Here is a 26,100-nt window from a genome sequence, read left to right as displayed (position 1 = left end):
CCGGGCCCGTTGCCTCTCTTTGCGCTGGCCCCAGGGGGGCCTCCATCTCATCAGCAGAGAGGAAGTCTTCTTGGTCCCGAAAGGAAGCCATAAAATCAATTTTTAAGAGCCTTGAGCTCAGCCACAGCAAGAAAAAAGGTAAAATGCAATCCAAAATGGCCACCGCAGCTCCTGTGGCTTCTCCTACCTCTCCCTCCTTCACTCACTAAGCTGGTAGCTGGGAAGATCTCAGACTAAGGAAAAGCAATGGAGGATAGGCAAGGCAAGGAGGGAAGGAGGAAGGAAGGAGAAATATGAGAGAAAAGGGAAGCAGAGCTCTCTAGCTAAGCTGTCTCCCTATCCTGAGGCAGGGGAAATACTGGGGAAGAGGGACAACAAACATGGCAGGAAGAGGAAGGAGGGTGTTTGGACTTCGACCCTGCCTCCCTGAGAAGCAAAGCCAGCGTTGCAGATGTCCTCCGATCCAGGGGGAGAAAGGCTGTTTCAGGGGAAGAGGGAAGCCTCCTGTACGTGCCAGAGAAACTCCAGCCTGCCACTTCTCCATAGGTTTTTCCAAATCTGTTTCCTGTTATTGTTTCTTGCATCTATTCTCACTCTGGTGTCACTCCCCTGCCCCCCCCCCCACCAACATTTCTTCACATTTGGGGCCCGGCCCATCAGGGATCACATAGTAAACCTTCCAATGTCACCAGACGTGTGGTGAGGGCCAAGCCACCTCTCCAGTCCATGCTCAGGCAGCTTCCCTGTCACCAGGAGGGGCCCTTGGGTGCACTGCCAAGTGCACATCTCTCCCCCATTCTCCCCACCCCCGGCTAGTCAGCTTGGCACGATCAGATCGGGAGGAGGGAGTGTTAGCCCAGTTGCCTTGACAACGGCGGTGTGTTTGTTCCCCTTCCCATCATCTTGCAGACAGTGTGCAACATGTGATCATGGGGTGCAATCACTCAAGGGGGGGGTGGAGTGTATGCTAATTTTAGAAAGGCTAGAAGTGCTCCTGCCAGTCTCTGTCGCAGCTCAGTGTAGTCTTCAGTTCTCCCATCCATTCCCCCTCCTGTCAAATCCTTTCCAGGGAGAGGCTTAATCCAAAGCAAAGCTGGTTTGGCACTTGGGGAGGATGACAACCCATTCTTGACAGTTTGTCAAGTGAGTCTCCAAAGGGGGCTATTCACGTGGATCCAGCAGGCTTGGCTGTCACCATCCACACGCCTTGCACACTGAGGGCACACTGGGGACGGGCACAGCCGGCTCCACTCCAGGCACAGACAGCAAGGCAGGGTGGGGCAAACCCAGTGTTTGGTCGTGTCCCACCCTCTGACCTACCCCCTCAGCTTGGGCAGGTAGGGGGCATGGGAAACGTCCAACTGGGACACATCCTCCAGCTGCCAAAGAGCCTTTTTGCCTTAAGTGTCTCCTTTGCTTTCTTACGCTTGCACGTCCTTCCTTCATCTAGGAACGTTCACCGTGAAGAATCTCAGGATATCGGGGGGGGGGGGGGAATCAGTCTGCAGTGTTTCTCTAGAAGAGGTAGTGCTAGGAAAGAGTCTCTGAGCAGAGGGGCTGTGCAGCAGCACTGCTGGCAGTACAAGCTGCAAGGCAAAAGTGTGAAAGGCCTGCACTGAACCTCTCGAAGGAAGAGGCCAGTCGGTGCAGCAGAGGCAGCTGCCTGGATGAGGCCATGTGTCTGGGCCTCCCAGCCCAGAGCTGGAAGCGGCAAACACAATGGGCCCTGCTAAGGGCAGAAGGCACCACTCCCTGTTTGCCCACCAAGCCAGGCCCATCCAGAGACTCCCCAGTGGTGGTGGAGGTGGAAAGTGCTGTCAAGTCACAGCTGACTTATGGCGACCCAGCAAAGTTTGCAAGGCAAGAGATGTGCAGAGGTGGTTGGCCCTGTCCTGCCTCTGTGGAGCAACCCTGGACTTCCTTGGTGGTCTGCCAGGGCTGACCCTGCTGAGCTTCCAAGATTTGATGCAACTGGGATAGTCTGGGCCACTCAGGCTAGCCCAATTTGGTGAGTCACCTTGGTGTAGTGGTTAGGAGTGCGGACTTCTAATCTGGAGAGCCGGGTTCGATTCTGCACTCCCCCACATGCAACCAGCTGGGTGACCTTGGGCTCGCCATGGCACTGATAAAACCGTTCTGACCGAGCAGGAATATCAGGGCTCTCTCAGCCTCACCCACCCCACAGGGTGTCTGTTGTGGGGGGAGGAATGGGAAGGTGACTGGAAGCCGCTTTGAGCCTCCTTTGGGTAGAGAAAAGCGGCATATAAGAACCAACTCTTCTTCTGTTCTTCTTCAGGTCAGGGCAGAGGCTCCATTCCTTCAGCTCACGCCGAGACCAGATGCTGCTGAGAAGGAGCAGATCCTGGGCAAAAGGCCCAACCTCGGACCCTGCACTTCAGAGCCCCTGGCCCAAGCAGCCAACTGGTTTCCTGACCATTTCTGCACCATGGAGTTTACACGAAGCACCCCCGAATCTCTGGGTGTCTCCCACAGAGAGCCAAGCTTTTACCTCATGTAGAGGGTCCTTCCTCATGTTGCGTCCCGCCAAGGGCTCATCGTAAGGGAAGACGACAGAGTAGTTTTTGGCATACGACTCGTGGCTCCGCTCTCGGAGCCAGCGGTGGTTTCTGGTAAGGGAGTGGGGGAACCTCCTGAGAACCAAAAAGAATACCAGGAAAATCAGGACATGATTCACAGTTGTTTGCCCCCAATTCAAACCAGAAACTTCATATAAACAACAGACCAATTTAAGGATCTATGAGAGAGCAGATTGTCTGGAGGAGAGCTGCGATGCAGGTATTCTGGAAGGTAGTGAGGGGTACTGCTGGAGCAAGCATGCCAAGTGCAACTTTGGGCTAAGGCAGTAATGCAGGCATCCTTCAGCCCAGGCTGCACCTTAATGACAACCGGCATGCTTCTGCATGGGCACGACCCATCGTGGGTGCCAAGATGCTGTGGCAGCAAAGAATTCTGCACCACATAGGGACCTGTTGGCAGATTTTGGCAGAAAAGAGTCCCCCTGACTGCTGCTTGGGAACAGGTTGCATCCTCCACAGAAGAATACCAGGGAATTAAAATAAGTTTTGAGTTCTAGTGACATAGCTGTATTCCTCCAGTTCCTTGAGAGGTAGAGTAAGAGACAGCTTCCCTTTCTATGCAGAAGCATTTCGGTGCCCGAAGCAGCCGGTCTCTCCCAGCACAGCGCCACACCAGTTGGGGGGGGGGGGGAGGCACAGGCGTCAGCACGCCAGCAGGCGCACACATGCAGGCACAGAGCTCTGCAGGAGAGACTGGCCGCTCCAGGCGCCAAATCGCCCAACAAGGGTGGTTTGGAGTAGACCCACCCTACCTTCAACCCACCCTATCCTTTCCTCTCCTGGGGTGAACAAGCCTGACATTTTTCTGAACATTTCAATCCAGATGTAACAAAAAAACAGCAGTCACCATCAACCGGTAAGCACCTGTGTCTTCACCAACAAGCCATACCCTTGTTTCATGAGCAGTTTTGCATCTCATTGCATCTCACTGAAATATCATGAGACCAAATTATGTACAAAACAGCTTTGGCAAGCAGATCCCAGGTTCAATGACTGGAATATCCAGCTAAAAGGATCTGGTGGTAGGTGATGTGAGGTTCTGGAGAGCCACTACCGGTCTGAGTAGACCATACTGACCTTGAGAGACTGAAGGGCTGAGTCAGTTGAAGGCAGATTCATGAGTTCCAGTAAATACACATAGAATCATAGAATCATAGAGTTGGAAGGGGCCATACAGGCCATCTAGTCCAACCTCCTGCTCAACGCAGGATCAGCCCTAAGCATCCTAAAGCATCCAAGAAAAGTGTGTATCCAACCTTTGCTTGAAGACTGCCAGTGAGGGGGAGCTCGCCACCTAAGTTGAAGGACTGGAATCTGGATTTTCAGATAGTTAGGTGGATATGGAATTGGTTAGAGAACCACACTCAAAGAATTGTTGTCAATGGTGTTTCATCAGACTGGAGAGAGGTGAGTAGCGGGGTACCTCAGGGCTCAGTGCTTGGCCCGGTACTTTTTAACATATTTATTAATGATCTAGAATAGATGAGGGGGTGGAGGGACTATTCATCAAGTTTGCAGATGACACCAAATTGGGAGGACTGGCAAATACTCCGGAAGATAGAGACAGAGTTCAACGAGATCTGAACACAATGGAAAAATGGGCAAATGAGAACAAGATGCAATTTAATAAAGATAAGTGTAAAGTTCTGCATCTGGGTCAGAAAAATGAAAAGCATGCTTACTGGATGGGGGATACGCTTCTAGGTAACACTATGTGTGAACGAGACCTTGGGGTACTTGTGGATTGTAAACTAAACATGAGCAGGCAGTGTGATGCAGCGGTAAAAAAGGCGAATGCCATTTTGGGCTGTATCAACAGGGGCATCACATCAAAATCACAAGATGTCATAGTCCCATTGTATACAGCACTGGTCAGACCACACCTGGAGTACTGTGTTCAGTTCTGGAGGCCTCACTTCAAGAAGGACGTAGATAAAATTGAAAGGGTACAGAGGAGAGCGGCGAAGATGATCTGGGGCCAAGGGACCAAGCCCTATGAAGATAGGTTGAGGGACTTGGGAATGTTCATCCTGGAGAAAAGGAGGTTGAGAGGGGACATGATAGCCCTCTTTAAGTATTTGAAAGGTTGTCACTTGGAGGAGGGAACACACAGACACTGGAATCGTTGCAGCTTCTTATTGGTGCCAGAACAGGATACAAAGTAGTTTCCAAGACCGCATTGAAGAATCTCACAATAAACCTCAGTCCTCTGTAGGATCATTAACATGGCCTCATACATAACATTCCTTCCCCATTAGAAAGTTGCTTAGCAGTCCTGCAAGTATCGTGGTGCCATACAGGTCCTCGTTGACCAGCAAAGCTCAGAAGCCAGGGGGCAGTACAGGAGAAGCTAGAAATGCCCACTGTGGTGTTGCTGGGACTAATAATCGAGACCAGCAGCAGTGGTCGAATGGTTACTTCTTCTGGTGCATCTGAACAAGGCTGTGGCCTTTGGGGCAGTTTGGGGCAGCCGGTCATGGAGCATCTCCAGAGCACCGCCACAAACTCGGCAACCATCTTGCCCTCATGTTGCACACACTGGTAGAACATGTGGCTATTTGCGATGATGCTGGGCTTCAGGATTTGGTATTGGTCCAACTTCACAATCATGTCGCTGAAGGTGATGGTCTTGAAACTGGTGGGCGCAGTCAGGTCTCTAGTAAGTTCAAAGGTTGTCATGCCACACACGCTCAAAAATGTGTCCCGCTGGATCTGCGGGTCCATGATAGGATTTGCATGGAACTGGCATTTGAACGTAGGCCGCCCACCCAAGTCCAATGGCTTCAGACACCCATGGAGGAGTATGTCAATTAGGGTTGGGCGCTCACGCCTGAAGCAGCCAGCACCGCGTCGCGGGAGGAGGGGAGGCGCAGGCATCAACACTCTGTGCCTGAGTGTGTGCACTGACCAGCGCATCACCTCCCCTCCCCCCCTTCGACACGGCGCTTGCTGCTTTGGGCACAAGTGGCAGCTTTGGATGCCGAAGCGCCCAACCGTAATCTGCAAGACTGAGTCTGCTCTCTGGACAGTACATTCAGTTGGTCAGATGGTCCCTTTCCTGGAAATAAGGCACTGAGCGGAAGGCAATTTCAGCAGTTTGTCCCCCCTCAAAAGGTTTGTGTAGCCCCCTCCATGGTGTGCAGGGATTCCAGGAGATGGTTGCTTACTTGTGCAAATTTGTTGCCAGTGTTAAATCCATGTTTTCAGTAACACACGGACACTGAAATCATTGCTGCTCTTTAGTGGTGCCAGAACATGATACAAGGTAGGACCAAGGTCGCACTGAAAAATCCCACAGTCCCCCCGATATATACACAAGTAACACAATGGATCAGCCGTGTGTGTGAGTGGTTGGTTGCATGCAGATTTTAATTGATTGGATCCTGGTGTGGACATCCTAGCAGCACATTGGTTGAGAATATGCTCACTTAGATCCTATTTCAGACCTCAAGCTTGTTGCTCCATAGGATTGTTACCATACAATCATGGAATCATAGAGCTGGAAGGTACATCCAGGGTCACCTACTCGAACCCCCTGCACAATGCAGGAATGCACAACTACCTGCCAACCTACAGTGACCCCAATTTCATGCCCAAGTGATTCCCCCCCACACACACCAAAAAAACTCCAGAATCCAGCCTGGCCTGGAGGAAATTCCCCTACCATCCCACAGTGGCTATTAGCAATCCCCTGGGTATGCAAAGAAGGGCCACAAGAGACAAACACTGGCCCATCCCTTCCTGCCCACCCACTCACAATCTACCTAAGTTCATTAAATTTCTGTCAGATGACTATCTAGCCTCTGCTTAAAAACTTCCATGGAATGGGAACCCACCACTTCCTGAGGAATTTCTCAGGAATTTCTGTCAGGAATTTCTTCCGGATGTTTAGCTGAAAATTCTCTTGAATTAATTTCAACTCATTGGTTCTGGTCCAACCCTCTGTTTCAGCAGAAAACAACTCTTCTCCATCTTCTCTATGACAGCCCTTCAAGTATTTAAAGATGGTTATCATATCACCTCTTAGTCATCTTCTCTCCATGCTAAACAGACCTAGTTCCATCAACCTTTCCTCATATGACTTGTTCTCCAAACCCCTCACCATCTTCATAGCAGACTTCAGGATGCGCTCCAGTCTCTCTACGTCTTTCTTCAGTTGTGGTGCCCAAAACCGAACACAGTACTCCAACTGAGGTCTCACCAGAGCAGAGTAAGGCAGTAACATTATCTCACGTGATCTGGACATGATACAGCCCCCAAATTCCATTTGCCACTTTAGCTACTGAGTCACACTGCCAACTCATGTTCAGTGTCTGGTCTACGGAGACCCCCAGATCCTTTTCACGTGTACTGCTACCATGACAAATCTCACCCATCCTATAGTGATGCATATGACTGGCAGGTCTGGTAAGAATTAAGCCGGGTTTTCGTGAAGCCCTTTATCCCAATGAGGTTTGTGCAGGGCTGCCAAATGGGCTGCACCTTTTGGATCACAACTGACCCCTTCTCACATTGTCAACCTTAATGGTTCCTCAGATCCTGATCCTACTTCCTAAGAAGAATGGCTCAGTTTTCTGCAGCATAGGATACCGGCACTGGCAAATTTTGGTTCACAAGCCCCCGAAGCCAGAAAGGAGATAAAAGTTTCCTTCAGAGCTTACTCCCCCATCAGAAATTTCATACAGTTATTAATTTAGCATATAATTCACAGCAGAACTGGAACCCGCAGCATCCCCTCTCCCCTCAAATGTAATTACAGAATAGCTATAATCTGCTTTGCATTTGACCGGTGCTAATCACACAGAAGCCGAAGGGAGGCTAGCAGAACAGGCTGACATGTGAATTAATTAGGACTATTAACCGCAATCAATTCCCAGAGGGAAACAGCTGCAGACAAACCGGACCTGCATTGGCAGAGAAATCTGTCACTTGCTAGAAATCCACATTTGACGATGATCTGGTGTGAGAAACCCAAAGGGCCAACTCCAATTTGGAATATTTAGCAGGGCCTAGAAATTGTACGTATTTAAGCGAGCAAAGCAGTAAAAATCATTGCTGCATGGCCCTCTGGGATTAGTTCAGCAGGGAGACACACAGCTTGGCAAATGTTTACTGCCTAACAGTCATGGTCCTTGCAGGAGAGGGTCAAAGGATTCAAAGGCACGTTGTGTGGCTGCATCTTCTACCGCAGCTGCCTGGAAGCTAAGATCCCAAAAGTGAAAATCTGCAGTTTTGGATTCATTGGAGTAGATACACGTGGAATACAATGCTTTCTCCAGCGATCACCAAAGCCCAAGGTGGCCAGCGCCACGGCAGAGGCGAGGGGTGGCGCTGGCCCACCGGCCGGCAGCCGCATACAGGTGCCACGCCAACTCTGGCGCCACCCCTCCCCTCACTGCTGCTGGCCGCCTCGGGCTTCAATGATCGCAGAGGTGGCCGAACCACCCTGAAGCGCTCACCCCTATCCAGAACTGTCTGCTTCCACAGGACCTGCCTGGCAACTGCAACTGCCTCTATTTCCCCCCACCCCCAAGGCAGAGGAAAGGGAGGGGGTTCAAAAGCCACAGTGCCTTCTCAGGGCTGGCTACTCAGCCTCAGGACTTCTGGAACAAACTCTGCTAACTGGATATGACTTTGAACCAGCAAGTCAACTTCCCAGTCTCATTTGCGGAGAAAAAGAGGCCCCTGATGCTGCCTGGGCTTACTCTGCCACTGGGCACCTGAACAGAAGAAACGGGTGTCCTCTGACAGCAGAGGAAAGTAGATGTTGGTTTTCTGGAGAAGAAAGGGTAGATTTCTGTCACATGTGGTGGGAGATATATTGGGAGAAAGCTGAACTCTCTTCCTTCTAACATTTTCTTAAAGGTAAAGGTAAAGGTATCCCCTGTGCAAGCACCGAGTCATGTCTGACCCTTGGGGTGACGCCCTCCAGCGTTCTCATGGCAGACTCAATACGGGGTGGTTTGCCAGTGCCTTCCCCAGTCATTACCGTTTACCCCCCAGCAAGCAAGCTGGGTACTCATTTTACCGACCTCGGAAGGATGGAAGGCTGAGTCAACCTTGAGCCGGCTGCTGGGATCGAACTCCCAGCCTCATGGGCAGAGATTCAGACAGCATGTCGCTGCCTTACCACTCTGCGCCACAAGAGGCTCTTAACATTTTCTTAGGGAGGTTTAACTGTATTCCTTTAACAGAGAGATTATGTTTTCATAGCGGCAAGGTCCCTGATCTCCCTCCTCATATTATTTTGAGTTGCCCCAAATTCTCTTCTTACTACTTTTCGATATCTGACATTTTGTCCACTTTGAGACTCCTTCGGGTAGAGAAAAGCGGCAAATAAGAACCAAATCTTGTTCTTCTTCAGTATTATCAGGACTCTCTCAGCCTCACCTCCCTCACAGGGCGTCGGTTGTGGGGAGAGGAAAGGGGAGGCGAATGGAAGCTGCTTTGAGACTCTTTTGGGTAGAGAAAAACGGCATATAAGAACCAACTCTTCTTCTTCAGTAATCTCAGGGCTCTCTCAGCCCCACCTCCCTCACAGGGTGTCTGTTGTGGGGAGAGGAAAGGGAAGGCGAATGGAAGCCACTTTGAGACTCCTTCGGGTAGAGAAAAGCGGCACATAAGAACCAATTCTTCTTCTCTTCTTATTTTATTTTTGTAAATTTTGTAATCTTTTTTGTTATTTAGATGTAGATAGAATGTTGTTCTTAATTTTTTAAAACTAAAAGAAAGGGATGTTTTCTTGTTCTCTTCCTGCTACCAGAGCAGGAAGCCACTCACCTGATGTCGTAGCCATACATGTCCTTTTCAGGCCGTCCGTGAACTATCCAGTGAGCCAGCTCTTTCCCACAGCCTCCGCCAAGCATCATCCCTGGGGATAAAGAAAGGAAGTGAAACGACACTCAGGGGCAGGGAACTGCTTAGGACAAAGTACCATTTCCAGCCCACTTTCAGGGGCATCTTTGAAAACAAAGTGTCTTTCTGAATTCTTGCCTAGAGATTTCAAGGCAGGAAGGGAGCAGGAGCTGCTCTGAAGGCAAAGAAGAAAGCTGGCTGAAGACCAGGACCACAACCAGTCCTGGGCCTAGGGGTAGGAAGGTCTGAAAGGTAGAGCACAGCAACTTCCTTTACCTGAAAAGGCACCTGCCAGGGGGGAAGCTTCTCGACCCCGAAGGACAGAAATATCAGCTACTGTATTGTGCCTGGTTATGACAGCCAGTGATGAGGTGCTCTGATCTGTGTTTTCTGGACTCAAGCAGTCCCTGAAGGAAAGTACTTCAGCCAGCGGGAGAATTACGTCAAGCAGGCCTGAGGTCTCCTCTGTGGCCCAGGCAGGTGGCCGGGCAGGCTCCAGGGCTGCTTCTCCACTCAGGCAGCTACTCTGGGTGGGACACAAGACAGAGTTCTGTCCCTCTGAGCACATTGACTGCAGCGGATTTAGGAAGCTACGAAATTGCTTTGAACTGAACTGATGATAACGTGCAAATTTGGATTGTCAACTGACCAGTTATCTATTGGCAGGGCAGGATTCTGCCATTTCTAGCCAGTTAACAGATGACGTCTCCCACACTCCCCCAACGCAACAGAAAAGATGGCTTTCAACTGTTTGGTGCCTTTTGAAGGCAAGAGAGTCTGTTGTGCTATGCATGTATTTCCAGACTGCCTTTACTTTCATTTTCAGCAGAAGCTTTTATGTGTCTCACATCAGCTTCTCTGTCCCTGATCTCTCCTGAACATGAAAGAAATAGGGCCAGGGAGGCACCACCCTTTTACCCCTGATTTTGTGCTGTCTAGCAGGGAAGTTTAGAGAACTGTTCTATTTAAAAACTTAACTCCCATTTGTTACTGAGTTTGATTTCTGTTACAGCCATCTCAAGGATGTCCAGTCTGATCATGTGCATATTTACTTAGCATGGGATCTGAGCACCAACTTTCACTGTGCACAGGATTTCAGCCTGGAACATATGAAACTATAGAGTCAAACTTGTGAGCCATCTGTCTATATCTGGCTTCGCAGTGGATTTCAGGATCTCCACTGCAGATCACTCCCAGCTCAGAGACCCCTTGCCTAGAACTGCCAACTGAGTTTGGAGACCCTCTCTGTGCAAACCATGCACTCTGCCATCAGTTTTCCCCGCCCCCTCAACCAAACCTGCAAAAACTGTATCTGAAAAAATGGATCCTAGTGTCTGAAGCACTATTACCAGAAATGTGTTAGGCACTTTAAGGCTTCCACAAGAACTCTTTGTTCATGGGAAAACTTGTCCTCTTCACTTTGGGACAGGAGTTCTTGGTTCTAGCCCTTTGAACAGAAAATGCATTGTGGGACTAAAGGTACAGGACATTTTTCTCTAGATCTGCTGATAGCCCTGCATAAAACTTGGCTTGCTTTCTTGAGATAGTCCTTGTTTTCAGCTTTGCAGTCTCTGCTCTGGATATCTCGATTATTGCCCTTGGAGAGACTCACGCTTTGTGTTTCCTATCTATAAAATGAGTGCTTAATTCCTTAGGGGTGCACATGGATGTGTTACCTACAGACTGCATGTGTCAGCATTGCTGCTCTCCCCTCTTGTTTCTGGCTTTGCGCTTGTGGAAACCCATTACTGCGTGTCCTCTCCTCTGCAGCCAGCAGAAACAGCATCCTGCCCTCCTCCAAGTGACAACCTTTCAAATACTTAAAGAGGGCTATCATGTCCCCTCTCAACCTCCTTTTCTCCAGGCTGAACATTCCCAAGTCCCTCAACCTATCTTCATAGGGCTTGGTCCCTTGGCCCCAGATCATCTTCGTCGCTCTCCTCTGTACCCTTTCAATTTTATCTACGTCCTTCTTGAAGTGAGGCCTCCAGAAGTGCACACAGTACTCCAGGTGTGGTCTGACCAGTGCCGTATACAATGGGACTATGACATCTTGTGATTTTGATGTGATGCCTCTGTTGATACAGCCCAAAATGGCATTTGCCTTTTTTACCGCTGCATCACACTGCCTGCTCATGTTTAGTTTACAATCCACAAGTACCCCAAGGTCTCGTTCACACACAGTGTTACCTAGAAGCGTATCCCCCATCCAGTAGGCATGCTTTTCATTTTTCTGACCCAGATGCAGAACTTTACACTTATCTTTACTAAATTGCATCTTGTTCTCATTTGCCCATTTTTCCATTGTGTTCAGATCTCGTTGAACTCTGTCTCTATCTTCCGGAGTATTTGCCAAGTGAGGGAGGTCTCTTCCACCAGGTCGGCCAGCTTTTTTTGCAACTGCTGGCACCAAGCGAGGAGGATCTGGGCTCTCCCTCCAAGCTGGCCCCTGAAGCGTTGCCAGGCTAGCTGAGGCATAGCCTACCCCTAAGACTGGAGAAGGGAATAAAAGACCCTGACAGATTCCCACTGCTGGTCCCAGGTTTTGCTGATCCTAAGGCTCTGTGCTGTTGGCAGCCCAGCGGTGCCAAAGGTCCCTGGGAATTCAATTCCTTTGAAAGCTCCAGCATCAAAGCAAAAGTGAATAACTAAAGGATTTTTAGTGGGGGGGGGGAGAGGTTACCACTTACCTGCGCTGTTGAAACCACATCCCAGGAAAAAACCACGGACCTCCGGCACTTCTCCCATGAGAGGCTTGTGGTCAGCAGTAAAGGATTCTAAAGGACAGCAGTCTATTAAGAACTCTGTTATCATAGAATCATAGAGTTGGACGGGACCTCCTGGGTCATCTAGTCCAACCCCTGCAGAATACAGGAAATTCACAACTACTTGCACAGCCACAGTGACCCAAATTCCATGCCCAGATTATGCCATCCACTAAAAAAAGAACCCATAGCCAGTCTGGCCTGGAGGAAATTTGCCTCCCGAACCCAAAATGGATATCAGCAATTCCCTGGGTATGCAAGAAAGGGCCACAAAAGCCAAGCCCAGCCACGTACAATCTGCCTAATTTCATAAAATCAGCATTTCTGTGAGGTGGCTATCTGGCCTCTGCTTAAAAACTTCCAAGGAATGAGAATCCACCACCTCCCGAGGAAGCCTGTTCCACTGAGGAATCACTCTGTCAGGAACTTTTGAATTAATTTCATTCCTTTGGTTCTGGTCTGATCCCCTGGGGCAACAGAAAACAACTATGCTCCATTCTCTATGTGACGGCCCTTCAAGTACTTGAAGATGGTCTTAGTCATATTCTCTCCTGGCTGAACACACTAAGCTCTGGCAACATTTCCTCATGTCTTGGTCTCAAAACCCCTCACCATTTTCATTGCCATCCTCTGGATGCGCTCCAGTTTGCCTACATTGTTCTTCAGTTGTGCTGCCCAAAACTGAACACAATACTCCAAGTGAGGTGTAACCAGAGCAGAGTAAAACACAATCACCCCACAAAAATTTTGCTTTCCTGAAGTCCGCCAATATGTTTGACCAAGTAAAGTTTTTCCCTTCCCCAAAATTGTAAATTCCAAAAACACACCGTCACTATTGCCAAGTGTGCCCAGTTCTTGACGCTGAAGGACTCATCAACTCATCAACCAGTTCCTCCCTGTTGGTGAGAATCAAGTCTAAAATTGTGGATCCCCTGGTTCGCCTCTCCACTTTCTGGGAAATGAAGTTCTCACCAAGTCAAGAACTTATTGGACTTTTGATTTCTAGCAGAGATCTGGTAACTGAAATCACCCAGGACCACTATGTCCCACCTCTTTGACAACTTTGTAATCTGGTCTAGGAGCATCTCATCCAAGTCTGGCCTGGTGGTCTACAGCAGACCCTTTCCATAATACCATTATTATTTCCTACTTTTTAAATTTTTACCCAGACTCTCAACTGAACTTTCATGATCAGACACATACATTTCCTCACAAGTATACACATTCTTAACATATACTGCTACTTCTTCTCCTTCTTTGTCTGTCCCTTGTAAATAAGTTGTACCCCTCAATTCCAATCATGAGTGTTATCCCACCAAGTTTAATGTCTATTAGTTCCCTTTCTCTATTAGGACTTCTCCTGCTTGTTTACCATACTCTATGCATTAGTATAGAAACATCGTAATCCTTCATTTGGGCTGAGGGACTTGGAAATATTCTGCCTGGAGAAGAGAGGGAACATGATCACTCTCTTTAAGTATTTTGAAGGTTGTCAGAGGAGGGCAGGGAGCAGTTCCTGGTGGCAACAGAGTTTCAGGCCCACAGTAATGGCTTTAAACCAGTGGTCCCCAACCCCCGGTCTGGGGACCAGGACCGGTTCGAGGATCAGTCGGCACCAGGCCGCGGCTCCTCCTCCCTGGCTGCTGCCTCGGGGGCTGCCCTGCCACTCTGCTCCCGGCTCACCTTTGGTGCTCTCCGGCGGCTGCCATGGCTGAGGCTCCCCCTCGGCGTGGCACAGTGCAGCTGCTGCTAGCAACACCCCCCAGTGGGCGGTGGGAAGTCAGGGGCGCCGGTGGGAAAGCAAATGGAGCAGGGGCTCAGGCAGTGATGGCCCTCAGCTAAAGACTACCACCCCCCCCGCGGGCCTCAGTAAAATTGTCAAGCGTTGACCGGTCCCCGGTGATAAAAAGGTTGGGGACCACTGCTTTAAACTACATACGAAATGGTACTGGCTAGATCAGTGGTCCTCAACCCCCGGTCCGGGGGCCGGTACTGGCCCATGGATCAGTTGGTACCAGGCCGTGGCTTCTCTTCGTCCTCCTCCCTGGCTGCTGCCTCGGGGGTTGCCCTTCCACTCTGCCGCTGGCTCACTTTTGGTGCTGTCCAGCGGCCACCATGGCTGGGCTCCCCCTCGGTGTGGCACTGCGCAGCTGCTGCTGACAGCGCCCCCCAGCGCGTGGCGGAATGTCAGCGGCACCGGCAGGAAAGCAAGCGGAGCAGGGGCTCAGGCGGCGGTAATGTCCCTCGGCAAAAGACTACCCCCCCCCCCAGGCCTCAGTAAAATTGTCAAGTTTTGTCACCACGGTCCCTGGTGATAAAAAGGTTGGGGACCACTAGGCTAGATAACAGACGGGGAAATTGACAACTGTAGTTCAGCAGTGGAATTGGTGGCCTGTGGTAGTAAGGTCCCCATCACTGGCCATCTTCAAGCACTGCCTGAGAAGGGGAGGGAGAGTGCCCACCAAATGGCTGTGGGCCACTCCCTTTAAATCCCTCCACAGCTTGGAAAGGATTTAAAGAGAGCGGGCAGCATGCCTGTCATTATCAGCTGTTCAGTATGCCACCCACTCCTTTTAAATGCCCCTTTCACATTCAGCTTTGTGTGCAAAAGTTGGATGAGCATTTAGAGGGAGCGGCCAACAGCTTTGCTTGTGAAGGTGGGGCAAGCATTTAAAGGGAGTAGCTGGCACACTGAACAGCTGATAATGACAGGCACCATGCCTGTTCTCCAGCTTAGGGAGGGATTTAAAGGAAGGTGACGCACCTGTCATTATCAGTTGTTGGCGCACACTCCTGAGAAGGCGGGGAGGGGGGAAGCATAGACTGTCTGAATGTAGGGAATGGGTGGTTTGACCCTAAAAAGTATCCAAATAATCAATGATTCAGATAGCTTTTGGCTTTTCCGAGCTTAAATGCCCATGCCTAGCTCCCCACAGAACAGGGGGCCCAATGAGAATGGGCACAATTACATGGCTTGCAAAGATGGTTTGTCTGAAATGGAGCTCTTCAGTCTAAAGGTGCTTAGACTGAGCAAGCATGGGGGATGAGCAACTTTGTGTGAGCAATTGACCACATCGCTCTTGCAGTGACAGTGGAGATGCTTCTTCTTTGGGATGGTGCATTTATCTGAATCATAATAAAGGTGTGGAGGGCTGCAGGTTCAGGGGGTAGGTGGATGAACATCTGGAGGGCCCAACATCCATTCATTCTTATATACTGCCCTCCCATGAGGCTCACAGTGGTTTACATTGAAAACTTTCATAATGTGGTAAAATACAACATTTTTATTTGGAATACATAAAATTTTTAAATGGTAAGAATTATTTAGAACAGTGAGAACTTATAACATAATACTAATTCCTTCCCCTCTCAGAAAGGAAATCTTGGAAGTGTGTCATGATAGTAAGGCGATGGGGCATTTTGGGTTCACAAAAATGTTCTTGCTGGTGCGCAGGCAATTCTGGTGGCCATGGCTCCACCAGAACATGGATGATTACATCAAAGGATTCACAGTATGTGTAACTATGAAACGAGCAATGGGAAAGCTGGTGGGGCTTCTAAAACCCCTGGAAACACCCCACAGGCCCTGGGAAGTTATTTCCATGGATTTTATTATGGACCTTTCCCTCAGCTGTGGGAAAATGGTAATTTGGGTAATAGTGTACATGTTCTCCAGACAAGCTCAGTTTGTTCCCTGCTCCTCCCTCCCTAGTGTACAGAAACTAGCAGAATTGTTTATTTATCGCGTGCTTAGACTTCACGCATTTTCAGACAGAATTGTGAGTGACCACAGAAGTCAGTTTGTTGCTAAGTTCTGGGGGGCCTGCTTACAACTAGCGATGGTCAAGCAGTCACCACCCAAATAATGGACAGACCAAATAATGAACCAGATATTTGAGCAGTACCTCTGATTGTTTTATAAATTATCATCAGGATGATTGGGTTTCACTATTGTCCCTGGCGAAGTATGCATACAATAATTCTTCACACTCTAGTGCAGAGTCTTTCCGGGTCTCCTGAGTTGCCTGGGAGACTTGACTTCGGGGCCAGGTGCCCATTCTCACTATGCTTAATCTTCTCCCATCCTTTGCATTCCTTTGTAAACTACAGCCGGTCATCAATTCATCTCTTCAACTACCTCAGCCCCCCCTCACTGCAGGGAGCTCTGCCTTAACAGCATATGGCCTTGGTTCCCAGGGGAACAGATTGAGAGCCAGCGGGAGACTTCCTGGCATCCAGTAAAAGATCAGTCTGGATGTCTCCAGGTTTCGTGCTTAGATAGTTCAAAGCTTTTAAATGTGAACCCCTTTTTCCCGCTTGTAGTTCCAGCACTATAAAAAGCTGGCTAGATCTTTATTCTGTTTCTCAGTCAATTTTGCGCTCTGCTATGCTTTGGATTTCTATCATGCTTTGGAGATACCTTCATTAAAGACTTTTATTCTCTATCTGCTCTCCAGAGTCATGTGAATTAAGCCAGAGGAATGGTCTCGCTGATGCTGCTGAAACCTCCGTTCCTGACATCAGGTCATTGACAGAGCTAAACGAAAAGCCAGTGATACTCAGAGGCAGTCTGAGGGCTTAATAAGTGTGGTGTGCTTGATGGGCAGGCCATGGACACCCTTACCTGGACCACACACTGTGGATTTAATTCCTGTTCTCTCAAGCACTGGGACTCTGTTGACTGCACCTTCGATGTGCTGTGTGAAGACATCCCAATCGAGGTCAAAGAGCCCAAAGGCAAAGTGGTCGGATACCTGCAGGAGGGAAAATGGACGCCCCCAAGGGCAGTGTCCTGACAATGCTACGGGGATTAGCAGTACATTCCAAAGCACAGCAATGCTTGTCTAAGGCTTAGGGGGGTAGAACTTGCCTTAGAATGACTCCATGGGAGCCTCAGCAGCTGAAATTGCCCCCCCCCCCGTTCCAACAAAGCGAGGGGCAGCCAAACCCATTGGCCTGCTGGCTTGCAGGTAATACTCTTTAGCAGTTTGGGAACTGCAAAATGAACTTCCCTCCCAACAACCCTCCAAGAAATATTGAACACTGTGCTTGTTATAGTGCTTAGAGATGGCTTGGTGTACTGGTTAGGAGTGTGGACTTCTAATCTGGCGATCCGGGTTTGATTCCCTGCTCCCCCACATGAAGCCAGCTGGGTGACCTTGGGCTCGCCACGGCACTGATAAAGCTGTTCTGACCGGGCAGTGATATCAGGGCTCTCTCAGCCTCACCCACCTCACAGGGTATCTGTTGTGGGGAGAGGAATGGGAAGGCAAATATAAGCTGCTTTGAGACTCCTTCAGGTAGAGAAAAATGGCATGTAAGAACCAATTCTTCTTCTTACTGGATTGTTCTCTCTCAATAGGTAGAAATACTAGCACATGATGCAACCCACATGTTATGTCTGTGGGCCTCTGGCTACTGATGCAAATGAGGGCTTCTGCCAGCCAAGGAACTAAGCAATCAAAGCAACCTGTTAAGGTCTAACCAGATCACTCTGCTTAGAGCCAATCAGATTGCTCAGGGCCAATCGGATTGCTCTGCTTAGGGCCAATCAGAGGCAGCAGCGGGCTGCCTGAAAGGTATAAAACTGCATGAATTTGCCTGTTTTTCTCTGTTCAGTATTTGGAGTTTGTTGCTGGAGTTGCTAAATAAAAAGAGCTGTTCTGAAGAATTGGAGTCTGTGTTCACAGAACCCACAGACTTAATACTGGCGACGAGGATGGGATCGCTGTCCTAGGCAGCCTGCCCTGAGATGCGATGGTCCAGCCGAAGCCACTGGTGGACCAGCCTCAGCTGCGCCTGGTGCCCATTGACAAGGGACCAGTCGGTTGAATGCAGTTCCAGCTCTCGACAAAGGAGTCCCTTGCAGTGCCTCTCCCAGGACCGCTGGAGCAACTCTGCTGAGTACTGCCCAGAGAGATTGGCGCTCTGCTTGCTGGATCATTTGGTTTGGGCGTTGCCTCAGAGAGACTGGGTCCAGCTTCTTCTGTGCTTGCCGCGGTACCTTAAGCCACAAGGACCACTGATTAGTCACGGCATCAGCACGCCATGGCCACCACACCAAATTTCAAACCCTTCCTAGGGTACGATGCCGAGGACAGGGAGACCTATGTTGAAAGATTACAGTGAAGCCAGCGACATCATAGATCCTGCAAAGAAGCGCAGCATGATCTTCAGCATATGTGGAAGGGCAACATTTGCCCTTGCCCGGGACTTGCTTGCTCTGGTCCAACCCAGAAAGGCCACATATGAGACAATTGTCAAGAAGCTCCAAGACCATTTTGACCCTCAGCCAGCAGAGATCACCCGTTGTGACACGTTCTACCACCGAAGCCAGCTCGAGGGAGAATCTGTCACTGAGTTCATGACAGCACTGCGACTGGCCGCTCACCACTGCACCACCACTTAAGAATGTCTATTAGATGCTGAGAGATTGTCTTGTGTGTGTCCTGCAAGATGAGTGAACTTAAAGGCGCCTGTTCTCACAGCGGGACCTGACATTCCAGAAAGGCTTCGATGAGGCACTTGAGGCTGAGGTGGCTGCAGCCAGCACCAAGGCTGTTCTCCAGGCTCACACATCTGCCAGACTCTGCCCAAGAACAGCACCGGTCCAGGACACGGACACCAACAGTGAGGCCAGCAAGTCCAAAGAGAAGAGGTTTGACCCTCCTCGTTTGTGTGATGCAGGGACCGGAAACAACAGCCAGCTGCTTGCGCCAGCTGAGGTGGCCCGCACCCAAGGAAGATGTGCTGTTTCCGAGAGGTACTGTGGCAAACGTGGCCACATCGCCAGGGCCTGCCAGTCCAACCCAGCGGTTTTAGAACACCAAGAGACAACCACTTCCAGGGCCGGCAAGGACAGGCACCGAAACAAACAAACAAAAACAGTCTAACTGCACCATGTTCCAGTGCAACGACTGGCACCTTGGCTATCTACCACGAATCACAACCTATCACAATCCAGTCAATTGACAGTACACAGTAGAAGATCCGTGTGATGGTCAACATAGAAGGGGCTCCCTGTAGTATGGAGCTGGACTCCTGTCTTCCTCCTTCATGATTTCAAAAGAGACCCTCAATAAGTTCCGGCGAATTCCATGCCTGTGACCCCTCAAACTGCAATTGACTGACTTCCAGGGTAACCGCATTAACGTCATTGACACCAGCACTTTCCAGGTGCAACATAAGTCCATCACCAAGGACTTATGGCTGGTCATCATCGAGGGCTACCGCACCAGCCTACTGGGTCTTGACTGATTCGCCCCACTCGACACTGTTATCTCTGGCATCCATCGCCTACAGTCCTCACCACTTGAGGCAGTCTGCACTGAGTTCGGGGCCATATTCAACAGCACACTTGGCTGCTACACTTGCCCGCCAATCCCCTTCAATCTCAACCCAGCAGTTAAGCCGATTTGTCTGAAGACACACCGAGTCAACAGGCAAGAGTTGGTGGATGAGGTGAAGGAGGTGGGGACCCTAGGAGGAAGTGACCATGTCCTCATAGAATTCCTTTTGAGATGGGGAGCCAAGGAAGCTTGTAGCCAGACGCGGATGTTGGATTTTCGTAGGGCAAACTTTAATAAACTCAGAGACATGATGAGTGTCATACCATGGACGAGAATGCTGGAAGGGAAGGGAGCATGTGAAGGGTGGGCGCTACTCAAACAAGAGCTATTGCATGCTCAATCAATGACTATCCCAGAAAGACGAAAACACTGCAGGAGCTCTAAGAAGCCTATTTGGATGAACAGAGAACTTCAAGAGGAACTAAGAAAGAAAAGGAAAATGTTCAGGAAATGGAGGGAAGGACAGAGCTCTAAAGAAGAGTACCTACAGGTTACTAGGCACTGTAGATCAATCATAAGAAAGGCCAAAGCTGAGAGATGTCAGGATTGTAGAATCTCTGTCATAAATTAGCCTGAGTTCCTCCATGTCAGTTATATTACTTAATTGGACCTGGCGCCTGCTTGCTCCAGGCCTTGTAGTTTGTTAGCTATAAAAGCGAGTAGTGATGTTATGTTAACCTTATCTTGTTGTGGGCTCACGGGATTGTTGTCACCTTCTCAAGGTTGTGAGAGTGAAATATTGTTTATGTTATACATCTGCCTTTTCTCTCCTTCTCTCTCCTGCCCCCTCCCCTGGGAACTGTCAAGTTTTGGGCGGGAGAAATGTATTGATAAGCTGGGGCAAATCTGGCCTCTGGTCAGATTTGACTTTGTAGCCTCTTTCGTATAGAACTATCCAATAAAACTCTTTTTAAGAAGTTTGTTGTGAGTTTCCTGTACGTTTGACATTAAGTCAAATCTCACAACTCCTTTCACCTGCCAGCATGCAGGGCGAAGGAAATACTTTCACTGAGCAAGGAGAGGGCCTGGATTGGGACCTCTCCCAGGGCGACGGTGCCGGGGTAGGACCGTACAGCTCGGGCATGCTCAGGGCCGTGACAGGAGCAACTCCTGGGACCGAGGATTTTTTGGAAAGGCACGTCACCGAACGCAGGCGTTTATCGAAGTATGACCGACCAACTGGGGATGAGCAGTGGCCGGATAATCTTGGAATGCCTAGCTACGGGCTGGAGCCCGCCGGTGAGACGCAGGACCTGCAGTGCAAACTGGACAGGGTGACCAACTGGCTGCAGGACCTCTCGGGTCGGCTGGATCCGGAGGAGCAACGCCGCACGCAACGCCTGCTGCGAGAGGTGCACAGCGGAGGTGCCCGCGAACCCGGTGGTCGGAGATCGGGAGGTCTGCTCACCCTGCGGGAACGCGAGACGGCCGCGATGCAAGCAGCTGCGGAGGCCGAGGCGGCGGCCCTGGCCAGAGCGCTGAGGGAGGACGAGGAGCGCGAAGACGCCGGGGGTGGCGGAGCGGCAGAAGGCGCCGGAGCGGCGGACAGGGCAGGAGCAGCGGACGGGGCAGCGGCGGCGGCAGCGAACATTGTGGGAGCCGAAGCGGCGGCGGCGGCGGCGGCGGCGGCACGAGAGGCGGCTGCGGCGGCCGCGCGAGCGGCGGAGGCAGCAAGGGCTGCAGCGGAGGCGAGAGCGGGGGCAGGAGTAGGACGAGGCATCGGTCGTGGAGGGAGGATCCCTGCTCAGGCGGGTTGGGGTCCGGGACGTCTACCTCCTCACCTCTGGGGAGTGGAAATGCGGAACACCTACAAGTTCAAGGCTAAGTTTTCGGGGGACCCCACAGCCTTCCCAACGTTCCTGGTGCATCTCCAAGCCTACATGATGGACATGGGGTTCACTTTTAACGATGACGCCGAGCGCGTCCGGTTTGTGGGGGAAGCCCTGGAGGGCAAGGCAGCAAAGTGGTTCCTGGACTTGTACCGTTACAACCCACGAGCCATCCGCAATTATAACCATTTCCTGCGTTCCATGCGCCAAATGTATGTGGAGCCATTTGAGAGGGAGACCGTGGAGAAAAAGCTCAAAGCCCTGAAGCAAGGGAAATTGTCGGTGGTCGAGTACGCCAGAGAATTCAAAGAGCTTGTCTCCTCGGTGCCGGACTGGACCGAGCCCCAACGCGTGCTGGCGTTCGTGGGGGGTCTCTCGCCCGACTTGTCCAGCAAATGCCTGCTGTTAGACGACCCGCTCACGGTTGATGGATGGATCCATCTGGCCGGGGAAATGGAGAATCGTCTGGAGAGGGCGGCAGTGCTCCAGGGAATGGCAGGGAAGGCCGGAGCAAAGACCTCTACCCCCGCGAAAGTCAAGCCGAAAGCAAAGTTGGAGCCGACTGAACGTACTCGGCGCATGGAGAAAGGGCTGTGCCTGGGATGTGGCCAAGCCGGCCACTTCCTTGCTCAATGCCCCTCAAAGACGGCGACCGGAGCAAAATCTACTGGCAGCTCCCCGGCAAAAGCCCAACCCGCCAAGAAAACGGCCCCGAAGAAAAGTGCCAAGTCCCTACTGGTGCCGATGGTCGCCGCATCAACCGTGGACGACTCAGAGGAGGGCAGCGGTCCGGATGGCGAGGATCAAGCCGAAGGGCAGTCGGGAAACGAAGACGGTCTGCTGTAAAGGCGCCCCGCCAGCAGGCCGCCAAAAGGGGCAAACGCGTGGTGAGTGATTCCCCCTTGGTACTGCTACCTGCCACTCTCTCCAACCCCAAATCCGGGAAGAAGGTGGGAGTCCGGTGCATTGTGGACTCAGGGTGCACCCAATCCTTAGTAAGCCCAGCACTGGCCAAGACTCTGGGGGTGGGCAAGGTACCTTTGGGGGAACCCCTGCCAATCACCCAACTAGACGGGAAGTGCGCGCCCGGGGGGGAAGCTACGGTGAAGACGCGTCCCATGGACTTGGACGTAAAAAAACACTGGGAGCGGATTCAACCCCTGGTAGCGCCCCACTCTGCATTCCCATGTGTGTTGGGACTAGATTGGTTGAGGGAACACGACCCCACGGTGAAGTGGAAGAAAGGGACCGTGGAGTTCACATCCCCGGGTTGCAAACAGCACGCGCGGCCGCGATCCCCACCTGACAAAGGGGTAGTGGCCGCGTTGGGCTCCGTGGGGGAAGGGACTCTCCCTCCGGAGTACCGGGACTTTGCTGATGTGTTCGCGGAATCCGAGTGCAACCAACTTCCCCCCCACCGAAAGACTGATTGTGCCATTGAACTAAAAAAGGGAGAGTCGCTCCCGAAAGCCAAACTCTATTCAATGAGCCCGAGGGAGATGGCTGAACTCAGGGAATTCTTGGATAAATATCTTGCCAGGGGATTCATCAGACCTGCTACGTCACCCCTGGCGGCCCCAGTCCTTTTCGTGAAAAAGAAAGACGGGTCCTTGCGCCTTTGCACGGACTACTGGGGTCTGAATGCTGTCTCCACTTGTAATGCCTACCCGCTGCCTCTGATAAAAGACTTGCTTGGCCACTTGGGGAGGGCACGGGTTTTCACGAAATTGGACTTGAGGGAGGCTTACTACCGGGTCCGGATAAAAAAGGGTCACGAGTACTTGACTGCTTTTAACACCCCCCTGGGGCAATTTGAGTACACCATAATGCCGTTCGGCCTCGCCGGTGCTCCGGGCGTGTTCATGAATATGATCAATGAAATTATGCATGATTTATTGTATCAGGGGGTGTTGGTGTACATTGACGATATTTTGGTGTATTCTGAAAATGTTGAGAGTCATGCAAAGTTGGTCCGTGAAGTGCTCCGCCGTCTGCGGAAGCACCAATTGTTTGCCAAACTGTCAAAATGTGAGTTCCACCGAGATGCGGTGGAATTCTTGGGTTTCCGGGTGTCCCAAGCAGGGGTTGAAATGGATCCGGGCAAAGTGCGCGATTTGTTGGCTTGGGAACCCCCTCGTACAAGGAGGCAGTTGCAAAGTTTTTTAGGATTCGCAAATTTCTACAGAACGTTCATTCCCAATTTCGCCAAGGTGGCATTGCCTCTAACTGACTTGTTAAAGACGAAACAGGGGGGGAAGGCAGCGTGTCGCCCTAGCGCGCCGCTCCAGTGGACCCCCCAGTGTCAGGACGCTTTTGAGAGGTTGAAACTACTGTTTACCTCTGAGCCAGTGCTGGCCCATGCCGACCCCACCAAGCAATTCACCGTGCAAGTAGATTCTTCGGATGTGGCAATGGGGGCCGTAATCCTACAGGAGGGGGAAGATGGGAGGTTGCACCCACTGGCCTATTTGTCAAAAAAGTTCTCCGGGGCTGAAAGAAACTGGGCGATTTGGGAGAAAGAGGCAGCTGCAGTGAAATTGGCCTTATCCACCTGGAGGCATTGGTTGGAAGGGTCCGCAGTTCCCTTTGTCGTTTGGACGGACCACAAAAACCTCCAGGCGCTCAAGCAGCCCCGCTCGCTCTCAGCGAAACAGATGCGGTGGGCGGAGTTTTTCTCCCGGTTCAACTTCTCCCTCAAGCATCTGCCGGGCAAAATGAACTTTTTGGCGGACGCCTTGTCGCGCCTGCCCCAGTACAATAGCAAACGTGACCCATTGGTGGATACAGTTTTTACCCCCGCCCAACTGGGGATGGCCGCGGTGACGCGCAGCCAAGCAAAACCTGGGACGTCCATCCCGGGGGGCTGGGTTCAAAAGGAGGTGTTACAGGACTCTGAATTCCACTCCCTCCGCCCAGACCTGACTGAGAAAGGGGGGTTGTTTTTTAAAGGCGAGCGGCTTTTTGTCCCCGCAGCGGCGCGCGGGGACGTTTTAAAACTTTGTCATGATGCAAAAACCGCTGGACATTTTGGGTTTGTGAAAACCCTGCAGCTGATCCGAAGACATTACTGGTGGCCAACTCTGCGCAAGGATGTGGAAAAATATGTGCACGGGTGCCCCACTTGCATCGTTTCAAAACCAGCTGGTGGGAAGAAAAGGGGATTGTTGCAGCCCCAGCCCACCCCATCCCGTCCGTGGACTGATGTCACAATGGACTTTATCACGGACCTGCCTCCCAGCCAGGGGAAAACTGTCATTTGGGTGGTGGTGGACGCTTTTTCCAAACAAGCCCATTTCATCCCTTGCGCTGGCTTGCCTTCTGCTGCCAAATTGGCTTCATTATTCGTGACCCACATACTACGGCTGCACGGGATCTCGGGGCGCTTGCTGACGGATCGGGGCCCCCAGTTCGTTGCCAAGTTCTGGCGGGAGCTCTTGAGACTGCTGGGGGTGGAGCAAGCCCTCACATCGGGCTACCACCCGGAGTCTAATGGCCAGACCGAAAGGGTGAATCAAATCCTTGAACAATACTTGCGCTGTTTCATCAACCACCAGCAGGATGACTGGGTTGCCCTGTTGCCTCTAGCCGAGTTTGCCTACAATAATGGGGCCCATTCTTCCACGGGGGTGTCCCCCTTTAAGGTGGTGTACGGGACTGATTTAGTGGCTGCTCCCACCTGGGAGCTGAATTCCCCTGAAGCTCCTGATGTCAATAAATGGGCCGCGACAATTAATGCAGGGTGGCCAACGATTGTTGCTTGCCTCAAAGACGCTAAACAAGCTTATAAATCCCAGGCAGACAAAAAACGGGCACCTGCGCCCGTATGGAAAGTGGGAGACTTGGCCTATTTGTCCACCAAGAACTTGCGTTGTCAACAAAAATCGAAGAAACTTGGTCCCAAATACGTGGGGCCCTTCAAGGTGGTGAAACTGATTAATGCTGTAACTGTGGAACTTGCTTTGCCAAAAACTTACAGGAATGTGCATCCGGTTTTTCATTCCAGCCTGCTGCGGAGAGCCCCTGCCCCGGACGAGTGGCACCCCCCTCCAGCTACACCAGTGCCGATTTACATCGATAAAGACACCCACTATGAGGTCAACCAGATTCTGGACTCTCGTGTACACAAGGGTCGTCTCCAATATTTGGTTGACTGGAAGGATTTCCCTTCCGGAGACAAGGAGTGGGTTGAGGCTGTAAACGTGAAGGCACCCCGCCTTCTCCGGGCTTTCCATCGTGCTTTCCCAGACTGCCCCCGTCCTGTAGATGCCGGCTAGGTGGGGGAAGAGTTAATTTTAGTGTGGAGGGATGTCAGGATTGTAGAATCTCTGTCATAAATTAGCCTGAGTTCCTCCATGTCAGTTATATTACTTAATTGGACCTGGCGCCTGCTTGCTCCAGGCCTTGTAGTTTGTTAGCTATAAAAGTGAGTCGTGATGTTATGTTAACCTTATCTTGTTGTGGGCTCACGGGATTGTTGTCACCTTCTCAAGGTTGTGAGAGTGAAATATTGTTTATGTTATACATCTGCCTTTTCTCTCCTTCTCTCTCCTGCCCCCTCCCCTGGGAACTGTCAAGTTTTGGGCGGGAGAAATGTATTGATAAGCTGGGGCAAATCTGGCCTCTGGTCAGATTTGACTTTGTAGCCTCTTTCGTATAGAACTATCCAATAAAACTCTTTTTAAGAAGTTTGTTGTGAGTTTCCTGT

The 26,100-nt window shown here is 51.0% G+C and overlaps 1 protein-coding gene across 7 annotated transcripts in view; it reads right to left on the bottom strand.

Annotated features, from left to right (window-relative positions):
* Positions 1-26,100, bottom strand: part of SARDH (sarcosine dehydrogenase) — a 151,982-nt gene that overhangs the window by 82,071 nt on the left and 43,811 nt on the right. For 6 of the 7 annotated variants that reach the window (XR_013226036.1, XR_013226037.1, XM_077306762.1 and 3 more), the window contains exons 8-11: positions 16,842-16,971; positions 12,143-12,229; positions 9,378-9,468; positions 2,510-2,651 (exon numbers count right to left, since the gene is read on the bottom strand). Coding sequence is in view for 5 of the 7 variants with exons in the window: in XM_077306762.1 (XP_077162877.1) it covers positions 2,510-2,651; positions 9,378-9,468; positions 12,143-12,229; positions 16,842-16,971 (450 nt within the window). In the remaining 2 variants the exon portion in view is untranslated. The remainder of the gene's footprint in view (positions 1-2,509; positions 2,652-9,377; positions 9,469-12,142; positions 12,230-16,841; positions 16,972-26,100) is intronic. The other variant, XM_077306766.1, reaches the window with a different exon arrangement.

This window comes from Paroedura picta, chromosome 12 (genome assembly GCF_049243985.1).
Source record: "Paroedura picta isolate Pp20150507F chromosome 12, Ppicta_v3.0, whole genome shotgun sequence".
NCBI lineage: Eukaryota > Metazoa > Chordata > Lepidosauria > Squamata > Gekkonidae > Paroedura > Paroedura picta.
This window is presented reverse-complemented; position numbering and strand designations above follow the sequence as displayed.